This window comes from Rana temporaria, chromosome 5, assembly GCF_905171775.1.
Source record: "Rana temporaria chromosome 5, aRanTem1.1, whole genome shotgun sequence".
NCBI classification, from domain to species: Eukaryota; Metazoa; Chordata; class Amphibia; order Anura; family Ranidae; genus Rana; species Rana temporaria.
The window spans coordinates 46,802,389-46,829,698 of record NC_053493.1 but is presented as its reverse complement, the minus strand read 5'-3'; the positions used below and the strand labels follow the sequence as shown (position 1 = coordinate 46,829,698).

Below are 27,310 nucleotides of genomic sequence, written 5' to 3'. Positions count from 1 at the left end.
CCTGCTGTCACTGTTTAAAAAAAAAAACATGGCCATGCGGCACGTCACTCATTCAATTATCTGTGAATGGGAAACTACAAGTCCCAACAGCCTTTGTGACTATCGGCTTGTAGTCTCAATTAACTACTATGGCAGTGTTGAGAGCTCTGGTTCATTCTTCCTGTCAGTGTGTAACTGCCTGCCCGTACGAGGTACCAGCAAACAGATACACTGAGAAGTCTGTAGGAGTCCTGCATGGCACCCATGATTTGAATGCTTTCCAGGTTCCAAGTACAAAAATAATAAATGCACATATTTTTTTTTACCTGCAAAAGATGTGCCTTTATTCTTTTTTTTTTTTTTAAGGTGAACTTTAAGAGAGAACATGTGCTTCCATTGGTTTTTTTGGTGCAAAGCCTCATGGGTTCCTGGGGATTGTCCAACCCCTTCAGCCAGGCAGATGTCTTTTTTTTTTTTTGCACCTTTCAAATGTCAAAGGGAAGAACTTGCGTCTACAAAAAACATGCTTAGTGGACTAAATGGGGCTGAATTTAGCATTCTTTTCAACCCTGCTACACATAAGGGTTTTTTTTAACTACAAGCACCACGGCCTTCACTAAAATAATAGCGAGAAAGGAAGCAGCGAGATTTGTTTCCCCCTTCTTTTTATTATTTAAAGGGCAATTCCTCTAACTCAAAAAATGATATGAACTGTATATACAAGTATATAGCAAGACGGTCAGTGTACTAGCATGAATGGTACTAGCCATCCTCCTAAACAGCAGGACGTTTTTTATTGCTGTCTAAATTTGATTAGCAACTCATTACAACAGGATGGTGATGAAAGGTTTACATTTCAATGAACAATATAAAACCACAGCCAACCATGGAAGTAGTGAAAAGGTTGGATCCGCCATGTTTCCACTCTAGAAACCTAAATCCAGTGATTGCTTTTAGTGAAAAGCCACTACAGTGAAGGAGCCGGAAGAAGCATTTCTCAGTGTGACCATTAGTCACCAATATTTGGAAATATTAGGAAACAATTCCTAATTTTTTTTCCAGGGGAAAATTTAGTATTGAACAGGAAAACAAAATTGTGGCAACTTAAGAAAATCAGTCAAGTAACACGAACACAAGAGTGTTGGGGAATCCACAAGTTTGCATATAACTCAGTTGTTGAGAAATAAATAACACTGAACCACTGCGCCATTAGTGGCATCGCAGACAGACCAAACCACGAGTGCAATGCGACTGCTTATCTGCAGTCTCGCCTCAATCATCAGCAACAGGCACTTTTAATAGAATAAAATGGTTATGCCCCATATTATATCAACCCTGCCTTTCCCAGCAGATGCATAACAATAACTGCTGGGGAGAGAGCCGAACAATTATTATTTTTTCCTTCCAGTAACCAGTGGCAGAAACTTACTGTTTGGATAGGAATTGCACCAACATACCAGCAAGCGCACATCCCGGATTGCACTCATAGTGACAACAGTGTTTTTACCTTTTCTCCAAATGAATACAGTCGCATTTCAGTGCAACAAAGCAACAAGAACATTTAAGACGAATAAATATCTAAAGCCCTGGAAGGCTTTGTCAATCCCTTGTGAAACCAGCAGGCAGTACAACAGGCTGATATGTGTTGAGTGTCCATGCGGTTTTGGAGGGATAAGAAGATCAAGTCATTTTGTCTCAGTTTGCATTGTTTCTTTGCTACTTCAAGGAAGACGTCTGTAAGTTCTCAAGTGCCAGGTGGATGTGCAAACCTCTGGTTTTCTCCCACATCAACTCTTATCTTGCATAACTGGTCCTGGTTTATCGCCAAGCCTCTGAGAAGAAAGATAATAGTTTTAAAAGGATAACCAAAATCATTTGAAATCTCAACACACCCAATAAAATATATTCAATGACTCCATGACTTCCACGTGGATTGTAAACTATATAGATCAGCATCAGAAAACTATAGACAAAGCACTAGCCACCCCCCATCCCGATAGGTATATACTTGCATTTCCTTTGCATCCCTGCGCTGGGACACAAAATATCTATTTCTTCTGAGTATGGTGGAGCATGGGACAAAGTACAGATTCACCTTAAAATTGTCAGTGTAAAGAGACCCTGTCGCTTTCACATACAGCTAGAACGCAGGCTCCTAATTCAGCAAAAAAAAACAGTGATTTCACTATGACCAGTAATTTTTTTATTTTTTTTTATCCAACCACAGAATAACTGTGGGCTGAACTTGCCTTGAGTGTTGGCTTTGCTTGGAGCCAAAAAGTGCTGCCAGATACCAAAGCGCTTTGATGTGCGCCAAGGGCTCACTTCTCTTCTCATCCAACCTGCGTTTACGCAAAACCAGTAAGGCATCTCTCTGCCAAAGCTTAGATCCTCTACAGTCCAAACTGCCACCCAATTATTACCCTGAAAATGTTTTTACTAAAGGTTTCAGTGATCTAAAAATCTAATTTTCAGTCCTACACACTTATCCTTCTTGATCTCTCTGAAAGCAATTCTGCTCATTGCTACTCCAGACTCTGTCCTGTTTGGGAGTTCAAGGTATTGCGCTTCCTCTTAGTTTTCTGCATACATTTTTAGAGCTGATTTAGCTCAATCAGGTTCAGTGAAAGAAGCAATGACCATATTGTCCTCTGCTGCATAGTTCAACTGGCTGCTATGTGACACGTCCCCCTCCTACCAATTAAAGAAAACTCCTGCAACGGTTTTGGTTCTGACAGCAATTAATGCGACAAATTCAGGTAAGCTCGAATGTGCTTCAATTCTACATTGTGGAGTAACACCTCCGCCAAACTCTCAATAAAATGCAGACAGTTTATATCTTATAAAAATGGACCATATCTGGACAAACTTTCTTTTGGCCTACAAAGATAGATTTTGCGAAAGTGTCTTGCATGCCTTCTAAAAGGCAAATTCAAAGTACAAGTTCTAGACAGGTACGTGAATTTGGTGCACGCAGAGCGACGTTTAGAATGCCTGCAAGATTCTTTACAAAATCTGTCTGTGCCAGTCTTCATGAATTCCAGCTGACAGGCCTGAAAAATGGCAAAATATTTAATTTGGGTAGAGTGCTGCATAAGAGTAATTGACAGTCAAATTCACAAAGAAAACTGAAAAATGGCCCAGTAAATAACACAATAACTAGCAGCTGGGTGCTGAAATCATTCAGAAACTGTCACTTTATGAGTAGCTAAAAAATTATCTTTGAATGGTTATGGGTTACTGTATAACACTGCCCTTTACAATGTGTATTAAAGAGGGGGAAAAAAAACCTGCAAGAAAAAGGCATAATGAGCTAGTATGCATAGCATACTATCTCATTATGTATTACTTGAGATCGAAGCCCCCGCAGTGGTGCTCGTTCCTGTCCTCCATCGCCGCCATCTTGCCCCGAGTGTCTTCCTCGTATCACGGCTCCGGCGCTGACTGGCCGGAGCTGCGATGACATCACTCCTGTGCATGCGCCGCTACTAACGGCATCTGTGCATGTCTTTTGGAAATATCTCCTAAACCGTGTAGGTTTAGGAGATATTTCTTGCACTTACAGGTAAGTATTAAAATGTAGGCTTACCCGTAGGTCTAAGTGATCTGTATTAGCTTGATATACTACAGGAACACAATGCATGTCTTCCCATTATATTTAGGATGTAACGGAAACTTACTGCAACTTTCTGGGCTGTGCTGTCAGTGTGCATGGCTAGAAAGGGGTTGGTGGCATTGGTGGAATGGAGAGAGGTGGCCTGTGCTCCAGCCAGCAGGTTGTTCAGTGGTATTTGTGCTGCAGCAGGAAGCTGCAACTGCTGTAGTTCAGACTGGTGGTGTTGCTGTGAGTGTTGGTGGTGCTGCATCAATTGATAAAGCAGAGTATGATGCTGTTCCTGGAGGAAAAAAAAAAAAAGGAAGTTGATTAAGACATGAAAATAGTATCATCTGTGACTCAATACATCTGCTTGCATCACAGGGGCTGGTTTAAAAAAAATAAAAGCCTGGAGCTAAACAGACTGGAGGTGTTTCTCAGCATTTAGAGAATGTGACTACTTGGGAAGCCTGACAGCAGCCGGTTAATGGTGGAGTATGCTACAATTCTCCGACTGCAGTCTTTACGAATACTACCAATAATGAATATATTATATATATATATATATATATATATATATATATATATATATATATATATAGGAGCTGTCACATTCTTTAATGTCTTTTGACATATTTCAAGTGAAAGATCACAGACATATTTTTAATCCTAGTAATATTTCCATTCTGTTCTAGCACAATATTTCAGATTATGCATGTCATGTAAATAACTTACAGGAGTGAGCTGATGAGAACTCAAGAACTGCTGGAACTGCTGGTGTTGCTGGTGAAGGAGGAGCTGCCTCTGCTGGTCAGAGAGAAGTCCTAATCCTGAGGCACTAGAAGAAGAAAAGATACATTCTTGTATTTAATTCTGCATCAATGAGATTTGAAACTGCATGGGATAGAGGAGGAAGGACCAAACCCACCCATGAGCCTACAGACAGCCATAAGAGCAATTTAGAGGTAGACCCAACAATAGCAAACTTCGTACTTTATCTTCTAAATTAATGAACCAATTCTGCAGTTTCTGTGACAAGTCTATGGAGGAACTGAACTCCCTGCTAATGAAACAATAACAAGACCTTCCTTAGGCTAGACAGACGGTTCGAATCTCGGCCGGTTCAGCAAGAACCAGCTAAGATTCGAACCATGTGTGGGCAGGCTGATTGTACCAAGTTGCCCAGCATATCAACTTGGGTAAAAAAAATCAGCCTTCTGGATTCAATTGCCATTATGGCTAGAAGATGCTATAGCTGCTAGCAATAATCATGATCTTCTCCCAGCGGGTATAGCTTCCCCCGCTGAGAGCAGACAATTGCTGGGCAGAAGAGATTGCCCTGTCTGTGTTGATGGGGGAATCGTGTGAATTTGCACGAACTATGGCCTGCCTTAGGCTAGATACACTTCATGGGGTTAATTTACTAAAACTGGAGTGCAAAATCTGGTGCAGCTCTGTATAGAAACCAATCAGCTTCCAGGATTTATTGTCAAAGCTTAATTGAACAAGCTAAAGATGTAAGCTGATTGGCTACCAGGCACACCTATACCAGATTCTTTTTTTTTTTTTTTTTTTTTTTTTTTTTTTTTTTAGAAAACTTCAGACTCCACCTCATAGAGTGTGCATTTACATGCTCATGTTCTGCGTACCAGCCCATTGCATCTCTATTTCGGTTTTGCATCATTAGTGTCTCTGTTTTTTATGCTAGTTGTTTTTGTTTTGTTTTCCACTTTTGTGTTTTTTTTTTTTTTTTTTTTTAATTATATATATATTATATTATTTTCTTGAGTCCATTTTTGACTTCTTTTGCTGGACATATACAAAAGTTTTCCCTTAATACTTCACCTCCCCTTACCCGTCCCTCCCCCCCCTATCTCACCAAAACAATCTCCTTATACCTCTACTTCTCTCTGATTTTTCTATAATGGCCTTAAGTGTCTTCTCTTAATTTTTCCGCGTAACTCCACGATTTCTTAAAAGTTCTCCAATTTTCCCATTTCATATTTTGTAATATGTTATTACCCTCCATGTCCTCCTGAAGTTCCTCCATCCTATACGTTTCTTCAACCGCATCGATCCATTCCCAGATCGATGGGCATTCCACCTCTTGCCAGCCCCTTGGAATTAATCTTTTGGCAGCATTCAGTAGGTGTGGTACTAGCGATTTTTTATAACTTTTAATGCCTTCTTCCCCCCCGTGGAACAGGACAACCCAAGGGTCCATCTTTATCTTTTTCTTTGTAATCTCTTCGACGCAGGCCAATATTTTTTCCCAGTACCTCCTTACCTTAGGGCATCCCCACCACAGGTGCGCCATATTTCCTGGTAAACCGCATCCCCTCCAGCACTCTCCAGTCTGTCCCTCTTTAAACTTTTTTAATTTGTCTGGTGTCATGTACCATCCAGCTATGCATTTAAAACACATCTCTGCCGTGCGGCTATCCACCGCGGAGGAGTGTGTCAGGGTCAGCATTTTCTCTATTGTGATCCTATCCTGGTGTGTCCCTAGTTCCCTTTCCCATTTTTTAATGAATGGGGGTATGTTCTGCTCTTCCATCTTCAGTAACATCTTATATAGTCCCGAGATAGTTCCTCTGGCATTTTTTGTAGAGCATATTTTTTCCAATTCCAATAACTGATCTCCCGACCTCAGTGGGTGTGGAAGGTCTTGGATAAAATGGTTTAGTTGCCTATATCTCCATTCATTAATTTCCAGGGAAGAGTTTTTTAATTTCAACTCCTGTAGTGTTAAAATGTGCCCTTCCTTCATTATGTCCCTTAATTGTAAAGTGTCCATTTTAATCCAATTTCCCCCCACTTGTGTTTTACCTGGTGCAAAATAATCATTATTCTTCAGTGATATAAGGGGTGAATTGTACTTTTTCACGATTTTTTTATAGACCGTGTCCCAAACTTTAAGTGCATTTTTAGTTATCTCGTGTGCATTTTTATCTATTATCTTAAATTGTGGAGGGTTCCAAATTATCTTATCTAACCTTGCCTGTGACAATTTATTTTCTACACTAACCCACCTTTTTTCTTTGCTAGCCCTGGCCCACTCCACCACTCTTGTTAATATCACCGCCTCATAGTATCTTTTGACATCGGGGACCGCTAATCCACCCTTTTTTTTTGGTTGTTTTAGGGTCTGAAGTGCTATCCTGTGCTTCTTATTTCTCCATATATAATTCATTATTAATTTTCTAAGGGCCGAGAACAATGTCCTGGGGAGGGCAATGGGGATCATCTGGAACTTATATAAAATTTTTGGCAGAATGACCATTTTGCAGTAATTAATTCGTCCTATCCATGATATTGCCCTGTTTTCTACCCTTTTTATTTCTGTCTTAATTTCATTTAATAAGGGGATAAAATTTATCGTATACATCTCCCTAGTAGATTTTGCTAGCAGTATTCCTAGGTATTTGAGTTCTTTAACCCAAGCAAATTTGTACTTCATTTTAAGGAGTTGTTCTTCTATCTTGCTTATGTTTATACTCATAATCTCCGTTTTTGTGATGTTTAATTTAAAGTTTGAGATTTCTCCGTATTCGCTACAAAGGTTTAGAAGATTTGGGATTGATGTTTTGGGTTCCATTAAATAGAAGAGGACGTCGTCTGCAAAAGCTGCAAGTTTATGTTCTTCCTCTCCTATTTTAACCCCTTTTATTTTTTGAGAGTTTCTGATCCTAGCCAGCAGGGGTTCCAGTGCGAGCACGAACAGTAATGGCGATAGAGGGCACCCTTGCCTTGTACCGTTTCTCATTAAGAAGGTTTGAGAGAGACTTCCATTTATTTTTATTTTGGCCGTGGGGGACCTGTAGAGAGTGCCAATCCACTCCATCATCCTCTGTCCAAACCCCATTTCCTTCAGAGTGAGCAACATGAGTCCCCAGTCTACCCTGTCAAACGCTTTTTCTGCGTCTATCGACAGAAGTAGACCTGGGGACCCCGCCGCCTTCATTTTCCGGAGGATTAACAGTGTTCTAACCCCATTGTCTCTCCCCTCTCTTCCCTGGACAAATCCCGTCTGATCCGGGTACACCAATCTCGCCATTTCCTGTTTAACTCTCCCGGCCAATACCTTTGCAAACAGTTTTAAATCTGTATTGAGCAGAGATATCGGCCGGTATCCTGAACAGTTTCCGATGTCCTTCCCTTCCTTAGGGATAACGGTGATAGTTGCCTCCGATGCCTCTTTACTTAGTTCGTACTCCTTTCCAAGCCCATTATAATACTGGCATAGCCTTGGCAGAAGTATCTCCTTAAATTTTTTGTAATACATTACTGTAAAGCCGTCTGGCCCCGGACTTTTACCTGAGGCAGAGCTTGATAATGCTGCTCTAATTTCGTTTTCCGTTATTTGCCTGTCCATCCCCTCTGCGTCTATTTGACTGACTTTTGATAACCTTGCTTCTTCTAAGAATGCTGAGATTTTTTTTTCTTTCTCCCCTTTTTGCCAACTTTTTTGTTCTACTGAGTATAATTTTTCATAATATAATCTAAATGTTTCAGCAATATCTTTTGTTGTATGCAAGACCTCTCCTTTTTCGTTTTTAATTTTATCTATATAATTCCTTGATTTCTTTTTTTGTACCATCCGGGCCAGATGATTGCTTGTTTTATTTCCCCACCTATATCTCTCCCTTGCCACCAAGTTAAATTCCCTTCTTGTTTCCCGATCAATAAGTTCTTTAAGTTCGTTCCGCTTATTAACTAAGTCCAGATAAATATCTCGTTGTTTACCATTTTTCTTATGTGTTAGTTCCAAATTGAAGATCTCATCTACTAATTTTTCCTTCTTACTGTTCATTTCTTTTTTCCTCCTTGCCCCTTCGGAGATTAACACCCCTCTAATCACCGCCTTATGGGCATCCCATAATGTTGCTGCCGAAATTTCATCTGTCTTGTTTATCTTAAAATATTCCTCTAATTCTTTTTTAACCCTCATTAAACTTTTCTCTTCTATTAGTAGTTTCTCATTTAGTCTCCAATTTGGATAGGTCCTTTGATTGCCTATGATATTTATGGATATACTAATTGGAGCATGATCGGAAATCGTCATGGTCTCTATTTTTGTCTCGACCACCGCATCTAACATTCTATGCTCAATGAAAATGTGATCGATCCGGGAGTAACTTCCATGTACGTGAGAATAAAATGTATAATCTCGTTTGCTTGGGTTAAAGATCCTCCATGTGTCTACTAATTGGCTTCTATGTAGACTACCTTTTACCTTTCTTAATTGCCTTTCTTGAGTCTCTAATGTTTGGTGTGTTTTGTCGGCCTTTGTGTCCATACAGAAATTTAAGTCTCCTCCCAGTATTATCTTTCCCCTCCTGAAATCTTTTAATTTCCCCAGGATTCCCTGGAGGTATTTCATCGGGGAGGTATTCGGTGCATATATGTTTACAAGAGTATATTCCTCCTCCTCTAGTTTTCCCCTTAAAAAGAGGAATCTCCCTTCTGGGTCTGTCAATCGGTCCGTTAACACAAACCTAATCCCCCTGGCTATCCCAATTGCTACCCCTCTGGCCCTTTTAGAAATGGTGTCACCATAGTACCATATGGGGAAGTCAGGGGAATATAGCTTTATGTTTGATCCTAATGTAAGATGGGTTTCCTGCAGGAGGACAACATCTGACCTATACCTCTTTAGTTCCTTTAGTACCTTATGTCTCTTTGATGGACTATTGAGGCCTTTTACGTTATAAGATAGGCATTTAATTACCGGCATCTTGGTTGTTGGTTACAGTTTCTTCCGATTGTCTTGGTGAGATAGGATATCTTCCCCCCTCCCTCCCTTCCCCTCCCCTCCCTCCCCTCCCTCCCACCCTCCCGTCCCCTCCCTCCAACCCATCCCACCCATCCCCCCCTCCCTCCCTTCCCCTCCCTCCAACCCATCCCTCCCATCTCCCCCTCCCTCCCCCCCTCTTTGGCCTATTAAAGACCTCTGAACCATCTTCCATATCTTGGTTCAGATCGCTCCAGGTGGGGCCCGAGGCCGCCTCCCCCCTCCCGGTTTTTCCTCCCGGGAGAGGGGGGGGAGGCGGGGCCGGACCAGCCAGAAATCCGTGAGAGGGCGAATCAGGTCATGAAAAAGCAAGCAAAAAAACAAAACAAAAAGAAAGCAAACCAGCCGGGGGCATCGAGAGGAGCTCAAAGAGGGCCATAGTGCAACCCGAGAAAGCAAAGCAAAAAAGGGGGGGGGGGGAAAGGGGAGTTTCCGTTTCCTCCCCTCTCCCACCCACCTCCGCCTCCCTCCTACTCCCAACCTGGAAGGTCGGGGACCTGAATATCCAATTTCCTACAGAATTCGTTCAAGTCCTCAGGGAATCTTAATGTCGCCGATTTCCCCTCCTTTATTCCAATTAGGCAAGCAGGGAACCCCCAGTTATACTTAATGTTCTGATCTATCATCTGTTTTAGGAGTGGTTTTAACAACCATCTCCTAGCCAGGGTTTCTGGGGCCACATCGGTAAATATCTGCAGCTCCGTCCCTTCAAACACTGTCGGGGGTTGTCCCCTCAGCTTCTTCCAAATTGCTTCCTTTTCTTCATAGAGTCTAAACCTTATTATAACATCTCTTGTTCTCTCGGAGGTCACTCTTTTCGAATTTCCTACTCGATGGGCCCTTTCGATCCCAATTGGATTGTCTGTTGTTCTTTCCAGTAGTGGGTTAAATAACGTCTGCGTTATTATCCTGAGGTCCTCACCTCTCCTCTCTGGTAAAGACCTTATCCTCAAGTTTTGTCTCCGGCTTCTGTTTTCTTGGTCTTCCAATTTGTAAAGAATATGCCTCTGTTGTAGTTGAATCTGGTCCATCTGGGTTTTTAGCGTAATTGATTCCTGTTCTTGTTTCTCTATTTGTTCCTCTACTGTTTCTATTCTGGACAGCATGTGGCCAAGATCGGTCCGTAAGCTCTGTATTTCACTTTTTATAACGTTTTCCAATCTTAACAACATCCCTGCCATTTCTTCTTTTGAGGGGGAGTGGGTGTCTGCACTTCGTTCATCCATCCTGCTGCTTTCCATTCCACTTCCTGTGGGCCCTTCCTCCCTTTGTTCTATAGATGTTTCTCTAGAGTTGTCACTCTGGGGTTTCTTATTTTCGGCCTTTTTGACTTTATTTGTTTGTTGTTGCTTTGTTACCCCCTGGACACCGGGGACACGTGGACTTTCCCCTTTAGTCACAAATGGCCTTATTGAGCTTGTTGCTGTAGTATTACTTGGAGTAGTTGGGGGGCCCCCTTTTGTTGATCTACTCGTCATTCTGCTCATGTTAGTCTCCTTCCTTCTGATTCTCTTCCCCAGCTTGACCCAGCAGATTGATACGGAATCCAGTAAATAAGAGGGAGACCAGTAGGGGGCACCGGGCTGGGTTAGACCGGAAATTTTACCCCCCCTTGACTCCTACCCTGCCAAATATAATTTTATTTGATTATTTAGTCCAGGGAATAGGAATGCTCTCAGGGTGAACATGGACCGTGACAGTGACAGTGACCTTTTTTCGGAGCATAAGGGGGCGACCAGGGTCCCCCGATAAATGATTTCCTCAATGAAGAGGGTCGCATAAAATAATGCACAGCGGGGGTGTGGTGGGGGGTCCGTCCCTTACCCTATATGCTACGCTTGGGGTTTTGAGTCCCGAGTGTGTATATCGGTTAGACCTATTTAAACCTCTCCTCCCAGTCCCAAAGAGGGGTCCCAACGAATAAGATGTAGATACCAATTTGCAGTATTCCCCATCCCCCTCTAGTCCCCTTCTTCTCCCACCCCCTTCCGCAGGCCTCCAGGACAACAAAAAAGAGGGGGATAGGAGAAAGAAGGATAAAGGGAACCACCCCAAAAAAAAAAAAAAAAAAAAAAAAAAGGGGGAAAAAACCCCGCTCAGTTGATTATCAATCAGTCATCAATTTTCATCCTTTGCTCCTGCTATGGATTTCAATGTCTAAATTTTCAAATTACACAGATCATATCCTATAATGGTGGATCCCCTTGACTCATATCAACTTTCTTGGGGATACACTTTTCATTTTTAATCCCTCAGCCCACAAAGTGCCTTATGTAAGTAAGGGTTAAGAAGAGGGGAATACCAAAGAAAAGTAAGTCAATATTACTCCTTCTGTTCATATACTCCCTAGGTCCCACTATTACAGTGTCCCGGGCTCCTAGGTTAATACAGTCCAGTTTATCAATTAACAGAATGTCTGTTTAGCTCTCATCCTAGGAGTACAGTACACCTTGGATTTGCAGCAACAAGATTTACAGTGTCTGCCGCAGCTTTTCCAAGCAAAATGCTAGGGGAGACAGTCTCTTTTTCTCTTTCTTCCTTTTTCCTGCCCTTTAAAAGCGCTTTACATGCTTTAACATTGTCCCTTGCAGATATTCAATCCTCTCCCCTATCTTACCTCCCCCAGTTCCTCTGGGGGCCTGGAGATGGCACGGACCGTATGATCAGCTGATTATACTATGATGATTAAAAGAATAAACAAAAACGACCTTATCTCCTGTGGCGATGGTAATGGGACGGGTAGAAGTTTACATCCTCCTCTCTCATGTTGCCGCGTGCTTACTCTTCAGCAGTATGCTCTTCTCGTCCCCCCCTCATCTGCCGTTCCCACTCGCTGCTGTGGTCCGCGTGTTAGCACGACCCAGCATGGAGCTGGTAATGGAAGCGTGGACTGAGAGGAGAGCCGTCCCTTCACTTCCCCTAGCCGGCGTGCACTGCGCTGCATACGTGCGGGATCTGCTGGCTTTCCTTCTCCTCCACGAGAGCCGGTCGCCTCATCTCCAGCTGGTTCTCAGCTCCTCATACCCCCCACCTGCGTGCGCACCTCCTCATGTGCACGAGCGCGCCATCTCCCTGGCGAGAGCGCTTTGCTGACCTATACCAGATTCTAAATGCTCCAGTTTTAGTAAAACTCCCCCGGTGTGTGTAAACACATTAATCGTCGCCGATCATGGGTGATCTTAGTAGTGTGATCGCTCTAGCACCCAGTCGTCTTAGGCTCAAAAGAGACTTGGTCAAACCATGGAGGTCATCCAAAATGTCACAAATAGCACAGGATCCACATCTGATCAGTATGATTCAAGCAAAAGCCCTGAATGAGTAGTCCAAGCCTCACCATTGGTTTCTAAAAAGAAGGGATAACTTTGGTAGCCTTGTTCCTGAAGAGAACTAATAAAATGTCTATCTGTTCCATCCTATCAAACCTGAGTGATAGCCTGTAAACTGTAAATCAAAACGCCGTTAGCAACCATCCTTACTACGCCATCAAGATACATCGCCAAAGCAAAGGTAATTGTTTGTGCCCCAAGATTTGTTTTGTTTTTTTATCCCATCAAGACTGATGAAAGCAAAAATCAGTTGAGGAGCAATATCAGAAGACTGATATGAAGACCATTTTCTGACCTTATACTAAAGAAGACACCATAATTTCCCTCTAGTCAATGACATCCACTGAATAAGCATTAGGTAGCCATTTTATCTCATGTGGTTAAACACTTACCTATTTGTTAGTGTGGAAGAAATAGGATGTGTAACATTAGATAACATTGTCCCATGAGTAAGGCCAGTGGGTTGGGGCAGTGTAGCTGGAGTTTGCATCACTCCATTCAGAGCCCCGACAATGCCATTAATCGCCAACTGGTTTGCTGGCAATGCTCCGATTATTGCACCCACTCCCGACATTGCAGGAATAGCTGATGTGACTGTTTGAATACCACCGGTAAGTGTTCCCATAGTCACACCATTGATTCTTTGGAGCCCCTGGACTTGTTGGGCTGGACTCTGGCTATCAGGGGGAGGAGTGGAGAGTGATGAAGAGCTGCTGGTGCTGTGACCACTCGATGCGAGATCCTGGAAAGAAAGTAGACAGAGAGGGGGTTCTTCAGGACACTTCACTATGAAAATCTATAGCCTTTCCATTAGCTTTTATTCACATACAAAGAAACTTTACAAAACGCTTCACGGCCACCACTGGCTCTTGTATGGCATTCCCCAGTATGCTGGGCTTAATCCTGGTTTATAAAGAAAGCACTACATTTATTCCAAGAAACCTACCTGATGTGTGGTTTGATGGGCGTTCTCTGTCTGGAAATGTCCCAGGTGCGGGCTTTTACCGATGCTCAGTGAATCCGTGCTGGATGCTACAAAAAAGTCAAACATATCATCCAGCATCAGGTACAATTTTTTTTTAATGAGACAATATAACACTACAATAAGCCATGAATGCCCTTGCCCAGCTCCACTTAACATTATTTGAACTCGTAGCAATGAATAAGTCAAAAAGGTTTAAGATTCATTAGAACTTTATTGCAACAACTACTCTAAACACAAGATTTTAAATACAATGAAGCTACTGGCAGAATGAGCAGTTCAGTGACATATGCTAGAACATTAGGCTTCAGTCAATATCCAATAATATCTACTTTTTTTTAGTACTGTGTCTAAGCCCACTTGCACAACAGATCACCAGAACTCTACAGAAGGTACCCAGTGAACACTGCAAGGATCGCTTCTTTCATCTTTCAGGAAACTCTCTTAGCCGTTCAGCTTCCATGTTGTTTCAGAGACTTCAAGTGCTTCTTCTGCACGTTATAGACAAGTCAATTAACTTGTGAGACCATAACACATACAGGAACACACAATGAAGTCCAAGATATTTACAGTTTTTTAAACTTTGTCCAATAAATTGGCCAATTGTGAAGAGATTTATTTCAGAATATATTGCTTGAAGAAGTACACAGAATATGTTCATATGGGTAATGTAAAACAGACATGGCGTTCCTTTTCCAGAAGTAGAAACTGAGATATACATACAACATTTAACGTACAATGAAGTGACAACCAAAGAGGTTAATGAGATTTTGGAATTGTAGTTCGAAAAAGATCAAGAAACCATAGAACAGAGGTTTAGTAAAGAAGTCTCAGCACAAAATGACTAAGTTCCAGTGGTTGGTAAAGCGTGCAATAATATGGGGTTCTCTACAATAAGCACAGGATTCCAAGAGTTGGATATAAATGAGAAAATGTCACAAAATAAAGGACCAATGGTGAGGGAAGCAGTGCAGAAATCCCAGGCAAATAAACAATTCCAAAATATGAATCTATAAATAAGATCCTGAAGGTTAGAAAACACACATGTCAGAGCTGTCCTTACCGTTCTGTAATGGGTATGGGTGCACTTGGGGAGAGGAGTTTGGGTTGGAGGTAATGGATGGGAAGGGAACAGACAGCTGGGCATTGAGGAGCTGAAGACGCTCTTTTTTGGCATTCAGATTTTTTATTTGCTCCTCCAGTCGCCGGTTCTCCACTTGCAACTGATGAAGGGATTTCAGCATACCTAAAACTGACAGCAAAAAAAAAAAAAAAGGTCATCCAGAGAACCTGTAATAAGGCAAAATATATTACAGAATTATTTTATCAAAGCTTGGCTAAAATTGGCTTAACGTGTTTATAAACCAGGATTCCATGGATTCTAGGGTTCCTCCTGAGGTTGTTAGGGATTCCTTGAGCAATAAGCAATTTCCCATTGACATTGATCATTTCAGCTATCTGTAAGGAGGTCTATTCTTCTCAATTACCACAGGTATAAGAAGCATTCTTCTCAGAGACTATCACACCAATGGGTTGTAGATCTAGTATGTTTTAGCAGCAGTTCGATGAGACTAGAAAGTCATTTCAAGGGTTCCTCTGTGTTGAAAAGGTTGAGTAAGGCTGATCTTCACCCTAAAGATGAAGTTCTGCTTTATGGCCTCCTCTTCAGGGGGGACAGGCCAAGTGGGTACCCGTTCCCACTTCAGGTTGGACCACCCCATCGATCCACCACAAGTCATGTCCCCCCTCCAAAACAACAGATTTTGTTAGCTGCTGACTTTTTTTTCCTTCTTTTTTTTTTTTTAAACAGGACAAAGAATGACTTTAACAATAAACTTGCCTTATTTGTTTGGTTACCCATACAATGTTTTGTTATATCTCATTCATAAGTTCAAAAAATAGCTGCTGATCCTGCCAGAAATCTTGTAGACTGATAAACCCCTGTGATGTCTGCTTGTGGCAAGTATCAATTACACAGTGCTTAGCTCTCAGGACTACAGGCCCTCACCCCTATATGTTATTGAGAATAGGAGTAGGGGCAGGGTTCTGCGGTTCTGTCTGGTTTCTCTTGTCTTGATATTGAAGGGTGAGTGAAGCATTGTCTTTCTAGGAAAGGAAATGTGCTAATGGCAGAATCATCTGGCGAAAATAAAGCAAAAAAGCCTGAAAAAAGTGCAGTCATCACATTCAGGCCCCGTACACACGAACGGATCTGTCCGCTGAAACTGGTCCGACAGACCAGTTTCAGCAGACATGTTCGGTCGTGTGTAGGCCCGACCGGACAATTGTCCGGCGGATCGGACAGTTTCCAGCGGACAAAAATTTCTTAGCATGCTAAGAAATCTGTCCGCCGGACATGTTCGGTCGTCTATACAGACTCACCGGACACGTCCGATCGGCCGCAATCCCTTGCATGCGTCGTACTGATTCGATGCATGTGTGGAAGCTTTGAACTTCCAGGGCCGCCCACGTCGCCGCGTCATCGTCGCGGCCATGTCCCCGCGTATTGTTTACGCGCGGATTTCTGTCTGATGGTGTGTACAACCATCAGACAGAAATCTTCGGGCGGACATGTCAGCTGAAAACGGTCCGTATGAGGCCTTAGGGTCTATGCACACTGGACATAAAAAAATGCTGCTTATACAGGCATTTTGTGTTTTTTTTTATTTCTGTAAAATAAAATCTATGTTGGCCTATGTGTCCATGCACATTAGGGAGTTTAAAGGCATATTTTCAGAAGAGCATTTAGAGGCAGAATAATTTAAAAAAAAACCTTCATAATCACATTTTTGAGAGGAGCTTTTAACCAGAAAACACGCTTAATACTCATAAATGTGGCATTTAGGAGCATCCGCATCTTCAAGTGTACATTAAAAAATGAGCAGAGGGGAAATAAGTGCTTGTAAAAGCAAATTCCCTATAAACGCTTGTGTAATATGAGCCACTATGAGAATTTTTTTATGCCGCTTTTTCTGGCAGAACAAAAATCTGCTGGTTTCCGAGTAGTTGAATCCAATGAGGTCTATGCCCCCTTAGGCCTCGTACACACGATAGGTTAACCTGAGGACAGCGGTCTGATGGACCATTTTCATCGGTCAAAATCGATCGTGTGTGGGCCCTATAGGTTATTTATTTATAGGTTAAAAAAAGCCAACTTGCTTTAAATTTAACCGATAAGTCAAAACCGATCGTTAGTAGGCACAACCATCGGTTAAAAATCCACACATGCTCAGAATCGAGTCGACGCATGCTTGGAAGCATTGAACTTCATTTTTTTCAGCACGTCGTTGTGTTTTACGTCACCGCGTTCTGACACGATCGGTTTTTTAACAGATGGTGTGTAGGCGCGACGGACCATCAGTCAGCTTCATCGGTTAACCTATGACAACAGTCCTTCAGACCGTTCTCATCGGATGGACTGATCGCATGTACGAGGAAATATTCTTTAGTTTACTTATCAACTATACTCACAGCACCCAGTAAAAATGTAAATTGTAAATAAAAGAGGCAGGTCCACGAGGTGGGACATACCTAGTTTGACTTGACTCCTTATAAGCCAGCACATTTTTAAAAGTGCTGCAATTCCTGAAGTTCTTTCAAGAGTAAGTAAACTTCCCTTGATTGTATGTACCTATAGGTAAGCCTAGAATAAGGCTTACCTAGAGGTACTGTAAATATCTCTTAAACTTGCACTGTTTAGGAAATATTTACTGTATACGCGGCAGATGACGTCATAGGGAATTATTATTTAGAAGTGGGCAGAAGAGATATCTGCACTTCAGTTCTGACCACCAAGAGTCCTAGACCAGAGATTCCTGCTCCTTGATGAGATAGAAGGGAACGATTTTTCGAGGCTCATGTTGTGCCACTTGAGTGAAATCTTCACTGACAAATGTCACCTCAACTCCAACAACCACCAACGGGTAAAATTAACATAAGATGGGGCATGAATCTGGGAAATCCCATTCATTATTATATTTCTGCTATTCAGATTATTTTCATAAAGAACCTGACAGCTCATACTAGATCAACTTTTACACAGCTCCTGTAAATTGCAATCTGGTAAAATAAAATTCTTAGGTCAGCCATATAAACCCAAGTCTGAGACTCACTAGATATAAACTTGTTCTGTGGGTATTATACTTTGAAAATCTCTGTCCCTGCCAAATCAGGCACATTGTGCAACACCTCCGATGATGAAACACTAGATACACACGCCAGAGAAAAAGGAACTACTAATTATTATTGAAACACCCAATAAGGGCATCAGGGTAAGTCTTGTATGAAAGCATGTTGGCAAATTTCAAGCACTATAACGTAACACTTTTTTCAGCCCTCCATGGGAGACACTTCCTTAGTAATTGTAAAGGGTAGTTTTTTTTTCTCATTTTTTTTATTTTTATGAACATGTCATACTTACCTGCTCTGTGAATTTTTTTTTTTTTACACAGCAGCCCCGATCCTCCTCTATTCGGGTCTCTCGCCTTCCTATTGTGGTACACCTTTGGGCTCGATCATAGACAGCTCGGCCCTGCTCCCCATATGATTTGATTGAAGCCAAAAAGTGTCCCCATCCTGCCGATGATAGAAAACCACAGCCCCTGGAAGTGCTCACAGGGCTGGGAGGAGAAGTTCCGGGACTCCTGTGGGTATAGATGTCAGCTTGGGGGCAGAACGCCTATACATCTCCTCCAGCCCTGTGAGCCCCTCGAGCGGCTGTAGTTTTCTATCATTGGTGGGACAGTGACACTATGCAGGCTTGGATTTGACCAGATAAGTACTTTTTAATGCGAGTCCTGTAAGCCTTGCCTCTACCAAGATAGCCACCCCTACACAAAGGCATGGTGCAGAACAAGGCATGGCAAGTAGGTAATGGGGTAATCACCTGAAGGGAGCACCACAGGAAACCTGTGGTTGAAGGAAAGAAAATTGCATAATGTATGGCCTGCTTAAGCCATCAATGTGTACCCAGAAGATCGTTCCTGTTTATGGGTGAGAAAAAAGATTCTTACACCATCACTAGTGAAATAAAAATTAAAGGGGGGGGGGGGCGTGTTGAGGGAGGAAATGCCAGCTTAAAGAGGAACTGAACTGCGACGCTGTGCCAAATAACAAATAGACAGCAGTATTGACTGTGGTGTTCCTGCAAGTGATCTTTTCTTTGTTATTGATTTACCATCCCTTGTTCTGCACTGCATCTTTGTATGGGGGTGCCCAACTTGGTGGCAGGGCTAGGTTTTCGTCATGTCAGGGCCTCCAGCAAGGAAAACAGTGAGCAGCACAGTAGTGACATCACCAATTTCCAACAATTAATATGAGACTAGCAGTAAGAGGCAGCAGTGCCTTAGATCTCACACTGTACAGTTATGAGGCTGTAGTCACAGGAGTTTCTAGACACTCACTCACATACCAAGACATTTACTGCAAGTTTTAGGAGAAATCAGACGAACATTTTTTGGAGTACTGTTCAGGGCCAATTAACCTTTCGAAATTCAGTTCCAGTTTAAGAGTAGCCAATCATTTACAGAATAGGGCAATTCTTAATAAACTTGACAGGAAAAGGGTATATCTGTGGTGGGCACATATCTCCCTTGAGCTTGGAAAACCTGAGGAAGCTGTACGAAAAAAGTAATTGCCTTGAGGTTGGACCTCATAATTAATCCAGGGTTCAGTCAGGGCTCTCCTTTTTTCCCCCTCTGGGCCTTTATTGTTTGTTTTCACAGAAACTGGGAAAATTGAAAAAAGATGCCTTCTATTAGGGTCTGACTTCCAAAAATAGACCCCAAATGTAAATAATAGGATGTGATGTTCCCCTCCGCTACTGCCTGAATGGGGCAAAGCCCATTTATTTCCCAGATATTCCGTGTGTGAAGCACTTCATAAACAGTCAATATGGCTGGCTGACCAATTACAATCACCAAAACTGGTTAATAGGGAAGAATTTCCATCAATTTCTTGTACACCTATGGGAGACAGAGTTTCTGAGCTTTCTTCACTTCTGACAGCAGAAATGGGATTATTGACAGGACCCTGGAAACAAAAGGCTTTCTTGCTGAATGCTTATTTCCTGCCCGGAAAGCAAAAGATTTGGAATGCGGTGGTATTAGGCATTCTGCTGCTTCAAGCTTGTTGAAAATCATACAGTATACAAGTTCTCTTTGTTTTTGTGACCTCTATTCTGGTAGAGAAACCTCTATCAGGAATGGTCACATCTGGTAATTTCACAAAGACTTAGCTTGACCCTCGCATACAAAGAGGCTCTCAGAGTGACCAAATGAGATGCAGGACGGTCCTGTCGTTCTTATGTTTAAAGGATTATCCCTCCGTGAATTTCTTGACAATTACAATTCGGCCAGGATGGTATTCATATCTGAAGATCTACACTTTTTAAAATGAACTGCTTCTTCTAGAATATCTATATCAAGACACCTTGGGGTTGAGCAATTTTAAACCTAGTCTGCAGAGATTCTATGCTTAGATGATGATGCTTAGACTTAGGGCTGCTACTATTTAAAAAGAGATTGTAGGTTAAAGAGGCAATATAAATATCAGTTGGTGCGCTTATTTTGAAAAAAAAAAATGTGTGTGTGTGTGTGTGTGTGTGTATATATATATATATATATATATATATATATATATATAAAAATAATCCATCTCTTCAGGGAACCATATCTCCGTCAATTCCATTTGTGTTTGTTGCCCTTTTGTACTGAAAATGTATGGTCTACTTTAATTTTGTAAAGACCTACACAACCCTGCTGGCTTTATTTAAATCCTGTTTATTTAAATATGGTTTATATACACACATGCACATGTGTAAAAATCATTTACATATCAGGTACTTTAGAAGTTTAGCAAGTAAAAGGTTTACTAGTTGCCCATGAGAAAGCAGACAATTGGAGTTCCTCTGGTCCACACAATCCAACAAAACAAGGTCTGCCTGCTAACTGACCAAATCTATGTGTGCGGTGGGGAGACTTGAGAACAAAAACAGATCTCAACAGCAACGGTGCAGTTTAATATATTAACATTATTTGAAGTCTTGTTTATTTTTTTCTATTAAAATAATAAACATTTGCCCCCTCACTTGCCTCCTCGGTGCAGTTGGTTTTGCACAGAGAAGCCCGGATCCTCTGGTCCCTGGCTGGACCTCCTGCCCCCACAGCAAGAAGCTTGCTATGGGGGCACCTGAGCTGCAGTTCCATGTATCCAATCAGACACGGAGTTGCGGCCTTTCCACCCCCCCTCTCTCCTGACTGGCTAACTAATTAACATCGATTGACAGCAGCGGGAGCCAATGGCGGCTCTGTTGTGTCTCAGCCAATTAGGAGGGAGAGTTCCAGACGGCCGAGGGATTCGTGGACATCGCTGGCTAGAGATGGGGTTTAGGCAAGTATTGGGGGGCTGATACACACAGAAGGCTTTTAGAAATATAGAATGCATGAAGATAAAAAAAAAACTTCTGCCTTTAACCACTTGTCATCCGCCCGCCGTCAAAAGACGGCTGGAGAAAGGCCCTGTTCTGGGCGGACGTCATACGACGTCGCGCCTTTACAAGCTACTAGGGGGAGCGCGCTGCGTCACTGGGGCCCAGATTGCCCAGTAACTGAGCAGGACCGTGGACCTGTGTGTGTAAACACACAGATCCACATCCTGTCAGGGAGAGGGGACTTATGATGTGTCCCAGTCACTCCCCTCCCCCCACAGTAAGAATCACTCCCTAGGGAATACATTAACCCCTTGATCGCCCCCTAGTGTTAACCCCTTCCCTGCCAGTCACATTTATACAGTAATCAATGCATTTTAATAGCAGGGATCGCTGTATAAATGTGAATGGTCCCAAAAATGTGTCAAAAGTGTCAGATGTGTCCGCCACAATATCGCAGTCACGATAAAAATCACTGATCGCCACCATTACTAGTAAAAAAAAAAAATAGAATAATAAAAATGCTATAAATCTATCCCCTATTTTGTAGACCCTATAACTTTTGCGCAAACCAATCAATATACGCTTATTGCGATTTTTTTACCAAAAATATGTAGAAGAATATGTATCGGCCTAAACTGAGGAAAAAAATAGTTTTTTTTAAAAATTCATATTTCTTATAGCAAAAAAGTTAAAAAGTGTTTTTTTTTTTAAAAACTTGTACCTCTTCTTATGTTTATAGCACAAGAAATAAAAAACGCAGAGGTGATCACATACCACCAATAGAAAGCTCTATTTGTGGGGAAAAAATTATAAACATTTAATTTGGGTACAGTGTTGCATGACTGCGCAATTGTCATTTTAAGTGCGACAGCGCTGAAAGCTGAAAATTGGTCGGGGCAGGAAGGGGGTGAAAGTGCCCTGTAGGCAAGTGGTTAAAAGGAAATAAAATAATAGCATACAGCCATATAGAGGTGGTAATTTTCAACGGTCTCCTAGAGGCTAGTTGTACTATTTCAAGTGCAATTCCAAGTATTCAGTTGGTGAACATCAAAAGTCTGCTCTTCACCTTAGGCGGTGTTCTGTTTAGTGCCTTATGCTGTTTCACACTTTTAGTGAGCAGAATGCAGCCATGGCTGACAGTGAAAGGGTCCAGGACTGGGAAGTGAGGGATGGCAGAGGATCAAGTAGGAGGCATGTTGTATGTAGAAGGGGAAAACGGCGCATTAGGAAGAAATCTGGAAGCAATCAGCAGAAAGGGTATAAAGGGAACCTGGACTTGAACGGTTAGGCTGAAGAAGGGTTGTATCATCAATATGATATACCCTCCAACCACTGACAGACAGCACGCATATTTATTGCCCCAGGAGTTGACTGGGGTGCTACTAGTAAGCATGAATACCTGAAGCCCTTTCTAGACATGCTGCACGTAATTGAATACTCTACTCTAAATGTAATGTTTATATTTGAACAAACTAAGAGGTTCCGAATCCTGGATGATCCAGACTTGCCATCACTCACCCCCAATTATGCCCCCTCATCATATAGCTGTGTTTCTGTTGCTAGCAGAGAGTGGGCATATGAAGCCTGGCACTTCAGACTCTTCAGAACTTGCACAGCTGCTAACTAGCAAACAAAGCCTAAATCTAGCCAGTGGCGTGCAAAGGCATGCAATAGTGGTATAAGCAGAAGCTTATATCTTTAACTACTTCAACCCTGGAAGGATTTTCCACCTTAATGACCAGGGCATTTTTTTGTGATACGGTACTGCATAGCTTTAACTGACAATTTTGCGGTCGTGCGACGCTGTACCCCAACAAAATTGACATTTTTCCCCCCCACAAATTTCTTTTGGTGGTTTTTATTTTTTACGCTATAAACCAAAAAAAGGTCGACAATTTGGGGATTTTTTTTTTACACTTTCTGCTATAATACATACACACACAAAAAAATGTATATAGGTTTTCATCAGTTTAGGCAGATATATATTCTTCTACATATTTTGGTAAAAATAAATCGCAATAGGCGTATATTGATTGTACACGCGATAGCTTTTGCGCAAACCAAACTACTGAATAGATTTAGGGACTTTTATTTTTATTGTTTTTACTAGTAATGGCGGCAATGTGCGATTTTTTAGCAGGACTGCGACATTACGGCGGACAAATCTGACCCCAAATTATTATTTTTGGGGACCAGTGACATTAATCAGTGCTATAAAAAAAAAAAATAACACTGTTCAATGTAAAAATTACACTGGCAGGGAAGGTGTTAACACTAGGGGGCGATCAAGGTGTTAAGTGTGTTCCCTAGGTGTGCTCTAACTGTTTTTGCTGCGATTTGGGTTTTTTGATCTCCCCAATAACAAATTGGCAAAAAAAAAAAAATGGAAAACATGTGAAAAACGCATCAAAACTGTGTGCATAAGTGCAAAGCGCCCCCAGAAATGGTTTAAAACCAAACTGTATAGGTATGAACTGAGCCTTATGCCCTGTACACACGATCGGTTCATCTGATGAAAACAAACCGATCGATTTTTTTATCAGATATCCGATGAAGCTGACTTTCATCAGTCTTGCCTACACACCATCGGTTAAAAATCCGATCGTGTCCAACGCGGTGACGTAAAACACAACAACATGCAGAGAAAAATGAAGTTCAATGCTTCCAAGCATGCGTCGACTTGATTCAGAGCATGTGTGGATTTTTGACCAATGGATTTCCCCACAGACGATCGTTTTTTTCTATCGGTTTTTTAACCATACGAAAAATTTAAAACCGGTTCTATTTTTTTTCACCGATGGTAAAAAAAAACTGATGGGGCCCACACACGATCGGTTCATGCAATGAAAACGGTCCATTTTCATCAGACGAACCGATGGTGCGTACAGGGCATTAGAGAGTTGGGACAAATTATTTAACACTGACAGGGATTTGCCTCCTTGCTGATTTTTTTTTTTTTTTTTGTGTGTATTTGTCACACTTAAATGATTCAGATAATAAAAAATGTTTAATATTTCACAAATATAACCCAAGTTAATACGAAATGCAGTTTTTAAATGATGATTTCATTAAGGGAAAAAAGCTGTCCAAAACTGCCTGGCCCTATGTGAAAAAGTAATTGCCCTCTAAACCTAATAACTGGTTGTGCCACCCTTAGCGGCAACAACTGAAATCAAGCATTTGCGATAACTGGCAAGGAGTCTTTCACATCGCTGTGGAGGAATTTTGGCCCACTATTTGCAGAATTGTTTTAACTCAACCACGTTGGAGGGTTTTCCAGCATGAACTGCCTATTTAAAGAAAATCTTTTTTTTCCAAAAGGAAAAAAAACAAAAAACTGTTGCTGTAACTCGGGAAAATTATTATTTCTATTAATAAATACCTTGGGGTGTCTGCTTTCCAAAATGGGGTAATTTGGGGGGGGTTTGTGCCATTAGGACATTTCATGGCTTCCGTAACTGTAATAAGTAGTACATTTTACGCCCTTAGAAAGCCTGAAGGCGGTGATTGGTTTTCGGGTCCCATACGCGGCTAGGCTCCCAAAAAGTCTCACACACGTGGTATCCCCCTACTCAGGAGAAACAGCGGAATGTATTTTGGGGTGTAATTCCACATATTCCCATGGCATGTATGAGCAATATCATTTAGTGACAACTTTGTGTAATTTACATTTTAGCACCTCAAGAAATGAGATAGGCAGTCAAACTAAAAGCTGTGCAAATTCCCCAAAAATGTGCCCTAGTTTGTAGACGCTATAGTTTATGGGATTTTTTTTATAACACAAAGTATATTTACATCGCAAAAAAAAAAAAAAAAAAATCGCAGAGGCAATCAAATATCAAAAGAAAGCTCTATTTGTTGGGAAAAAAAGGACGCACATTTTGTTTGGCTACAACATTGCATGACCGCACAATTATCAGTTAAAGCAGCGCACTGTCATATTGTAAAAAGTGCTCTGGTCATTCAGCAGCCAAATCCTTCGGGGCTGAAGTGGTTAAAATGTGTTAGCTTGTAGTCTTAAGACTGGTACACCCGATTCGTTTATCAGAAGAATGATCGTTCATTTTATTTGATTTTTTTTTGCATGCTAATCTCATATCGAAAATTAAGAGGTTACTAAAGTTACGAAAATTCTCGTATGACAGAATAAAAATTCTGAAGTGATGTCATGCGTTGTATTGAATTTTCGACGAAAATCTTAAAACTTGGCATCACGCAAGAACATTTTCCATGCTTATCCCTTTGGATAATTTCAGATGTACTGTCATGATCGGTGTATTAATGATCAGATTACCAAACGATTGCTTAGAAAACTGTATTTTTCATACGATTTTCTGATCGCGTGTACAGGCTTTAACACTACCTCTCCACCAGGTTGACAATGCTGCTGTCCAAAGCGGTCTCTGCTGTTTCTTTGTTTCAAATATTTTATTGAATTATTAAAATATAAATACAATTGCATACAATAAAATCACAATGTATAACAAAAGATAATGGGTGTAATAAGCCTTACAGAAACAAAGTCAACTAAAAGACTAAAAGCTATTACATCTCTGCTGTTTCTTAATCCAAAGCGTAGACACCCTGAGACAGGACATGTCATACTTACCTGCTCCCAGACTCCTCTCTTGCCCCCGCTGGTGCTCCTGGCCCCTACCCTGCTATGGGGACAATTATACGTGCTCGTTCCTGAGCCGGCTCTGTGTGCCCACTCTCCCCACCCCCCGCTCTCTCCTCAATGGCTGTGATTGACAGCAGCAGAAGCCAATGGCCCCCCACTGGTGCCTCTCATTTCAATGATTAAAGAGAGACCTGAGAGAGCTGCTGCTCTTGTGCATATCACTGGATCAAGGTATTTGCTCCCACTTCCAGGCATAGATCACCGCGGTGACCTATGCCACGTCTACTCCGTCTCCCCCGCTGTCTTCTGGAAGACACATAGGTCACAGAAGACAGCAGGGACCAGTGGGATCGCGCAGTGGAAGTCGCGCAGTCGGAAACCAGGAAGTGAAGCCGCAAGGCTTCCTGATTCCCTTATCGAAGATGGCGGCGGCAGCACCCGAGAGCCGAGGGAGAGATCGGCTTTGGGTGCAGACATCGCGGGCGCCCAGGACAGGTAAATGTCCTATTAAAAGTCAGCGGCTGCAGTATTTGTAGCGGCTGACTTTTAATATATATTTTTTCGGCGGAACTCTGCTTTAATGCATAGACTATTAAACTAAAAAATCCTTCTGCCTTTAAGCTGCCATATATACATTTTTTGGTTTAACATAACACATTCAATACAATACAGTTGGTAATTCATGGCACACTTGTATTGTTTAAAAACAGGATCTAAGCCAGAAACACCCCTGCATTTAAAAGCTGAAATCTAGGCAAAAAAATAAATAAAATGGTCTACATAAAAGGAGCCGAGTGTATTCTTACTGGAATCTTGGTGTCTTTTGGTTATACCCTCCAGATCTGTGTAGTAATACAGCAGGAATTAACGCCTGCACTTTTCAAGAGATTACCGTGATACAGAACAGTCACTGCTGCTCTCCCCTTGTGCTGGGTGACTGGTCTCGGCCCCTCAAGATTTCTGCAGGAACTTTGTAGTGGGTGGAGCCTGCTGGGCCCCTCCCACAGCTGGACTCTGCACAGGCCATGTCATGACATCACTGCTATATTTACAAAGTAATATCTGGGTCTGCAAAAGCATCTGGTGCACACACAAGTGATTACCTATTATGATTATAGAGGAATATATTTAAATGAAAAGTTTTTGTGTTGAGGTTTAGCCTTATAAAGGCATCAATGTCAGTTGAGCCCTCATAGATTGATTTATTTGATGTCCCCAAGCATGCAGACCACACTTACTGTCACTGCTGGTCCCTTGCTCCTGTAAGAACTGCTGTCCTTCACTCCACTGTCTCTCCAGCAGCTGCTCTATACTTGTAACTGCCGAAGGAACGCTCTCTCCGCTACCATTCCCCGACTGTTCATAGCGACCGGAAAAGCTGTTCAGAGGAGACCTACCATGAGAAGACAAACATACAAAGGTTTCAGATTAACAAATACACAATCAGAATTGACTTTTCTTTTTTGAATAAATGTATATTTTATATAAACAATGTGAATAGTATTATATTAAAATATCTGTTTCCCAAACATTGAATAATTCAGTTTGTGTGAAAGAGCTGGCGGGTATAAACGAGGACTGAAA

General features: G+C 41.8%; 1 protein-coding gene across 5 annotated transcripts in view; it reads right to left on the bottom strand.

Moving 5' to 3' along the window:
• Positions 1 to 294: 294 nt before the first annotated feature.
• Positions 295 to 27,310, bottom strand: part of MLLT10 (MLLT10 histone lysine methyltransferase DOT1L cofactor) — a 259,511-nt gene continuing 232,495 nt past the window's right edge. For all 5 annotated transcript variants that reach the window (XM_040352499.1, XM_040352500.1, XM_040352501.1 and 2 more), the window contains 7 exons: positions 26,965 to 27,119; positions 14,740 to 14,928; positions 13,641 to 13,726; positions 13,087 to 13,436; positions 4,310 to 4,412; positions 3,660 to 3,875; positions 295 to 1,811 (listed from right to left, as the gene is read on the bottom strand). In XM_040352499.1, the coding sequence (XP_040208433.1) occupies positions 1,767 to 1,811; positions 3,660 to 3,875; positions 4,310 to 4,412; positions 13,087 to 13,436; positions 13,641 to 13,726; positions 14,740 to 14,928; positions 26,965 to 27,119 (1,144 nt within the window). In that variant the 3' untranslated portion in view covers positions 295 to 1,766. The remainder of the gene's footprint in view (positions 1,812 to 3,659; positions 3,876 to 4,309; positions 4,413 to 13,086; positions 13,437 to 13,640; positions 13,727 to 14,739; positions 14,929 to 26,964; positions 27,120 to 27,310) is intronic.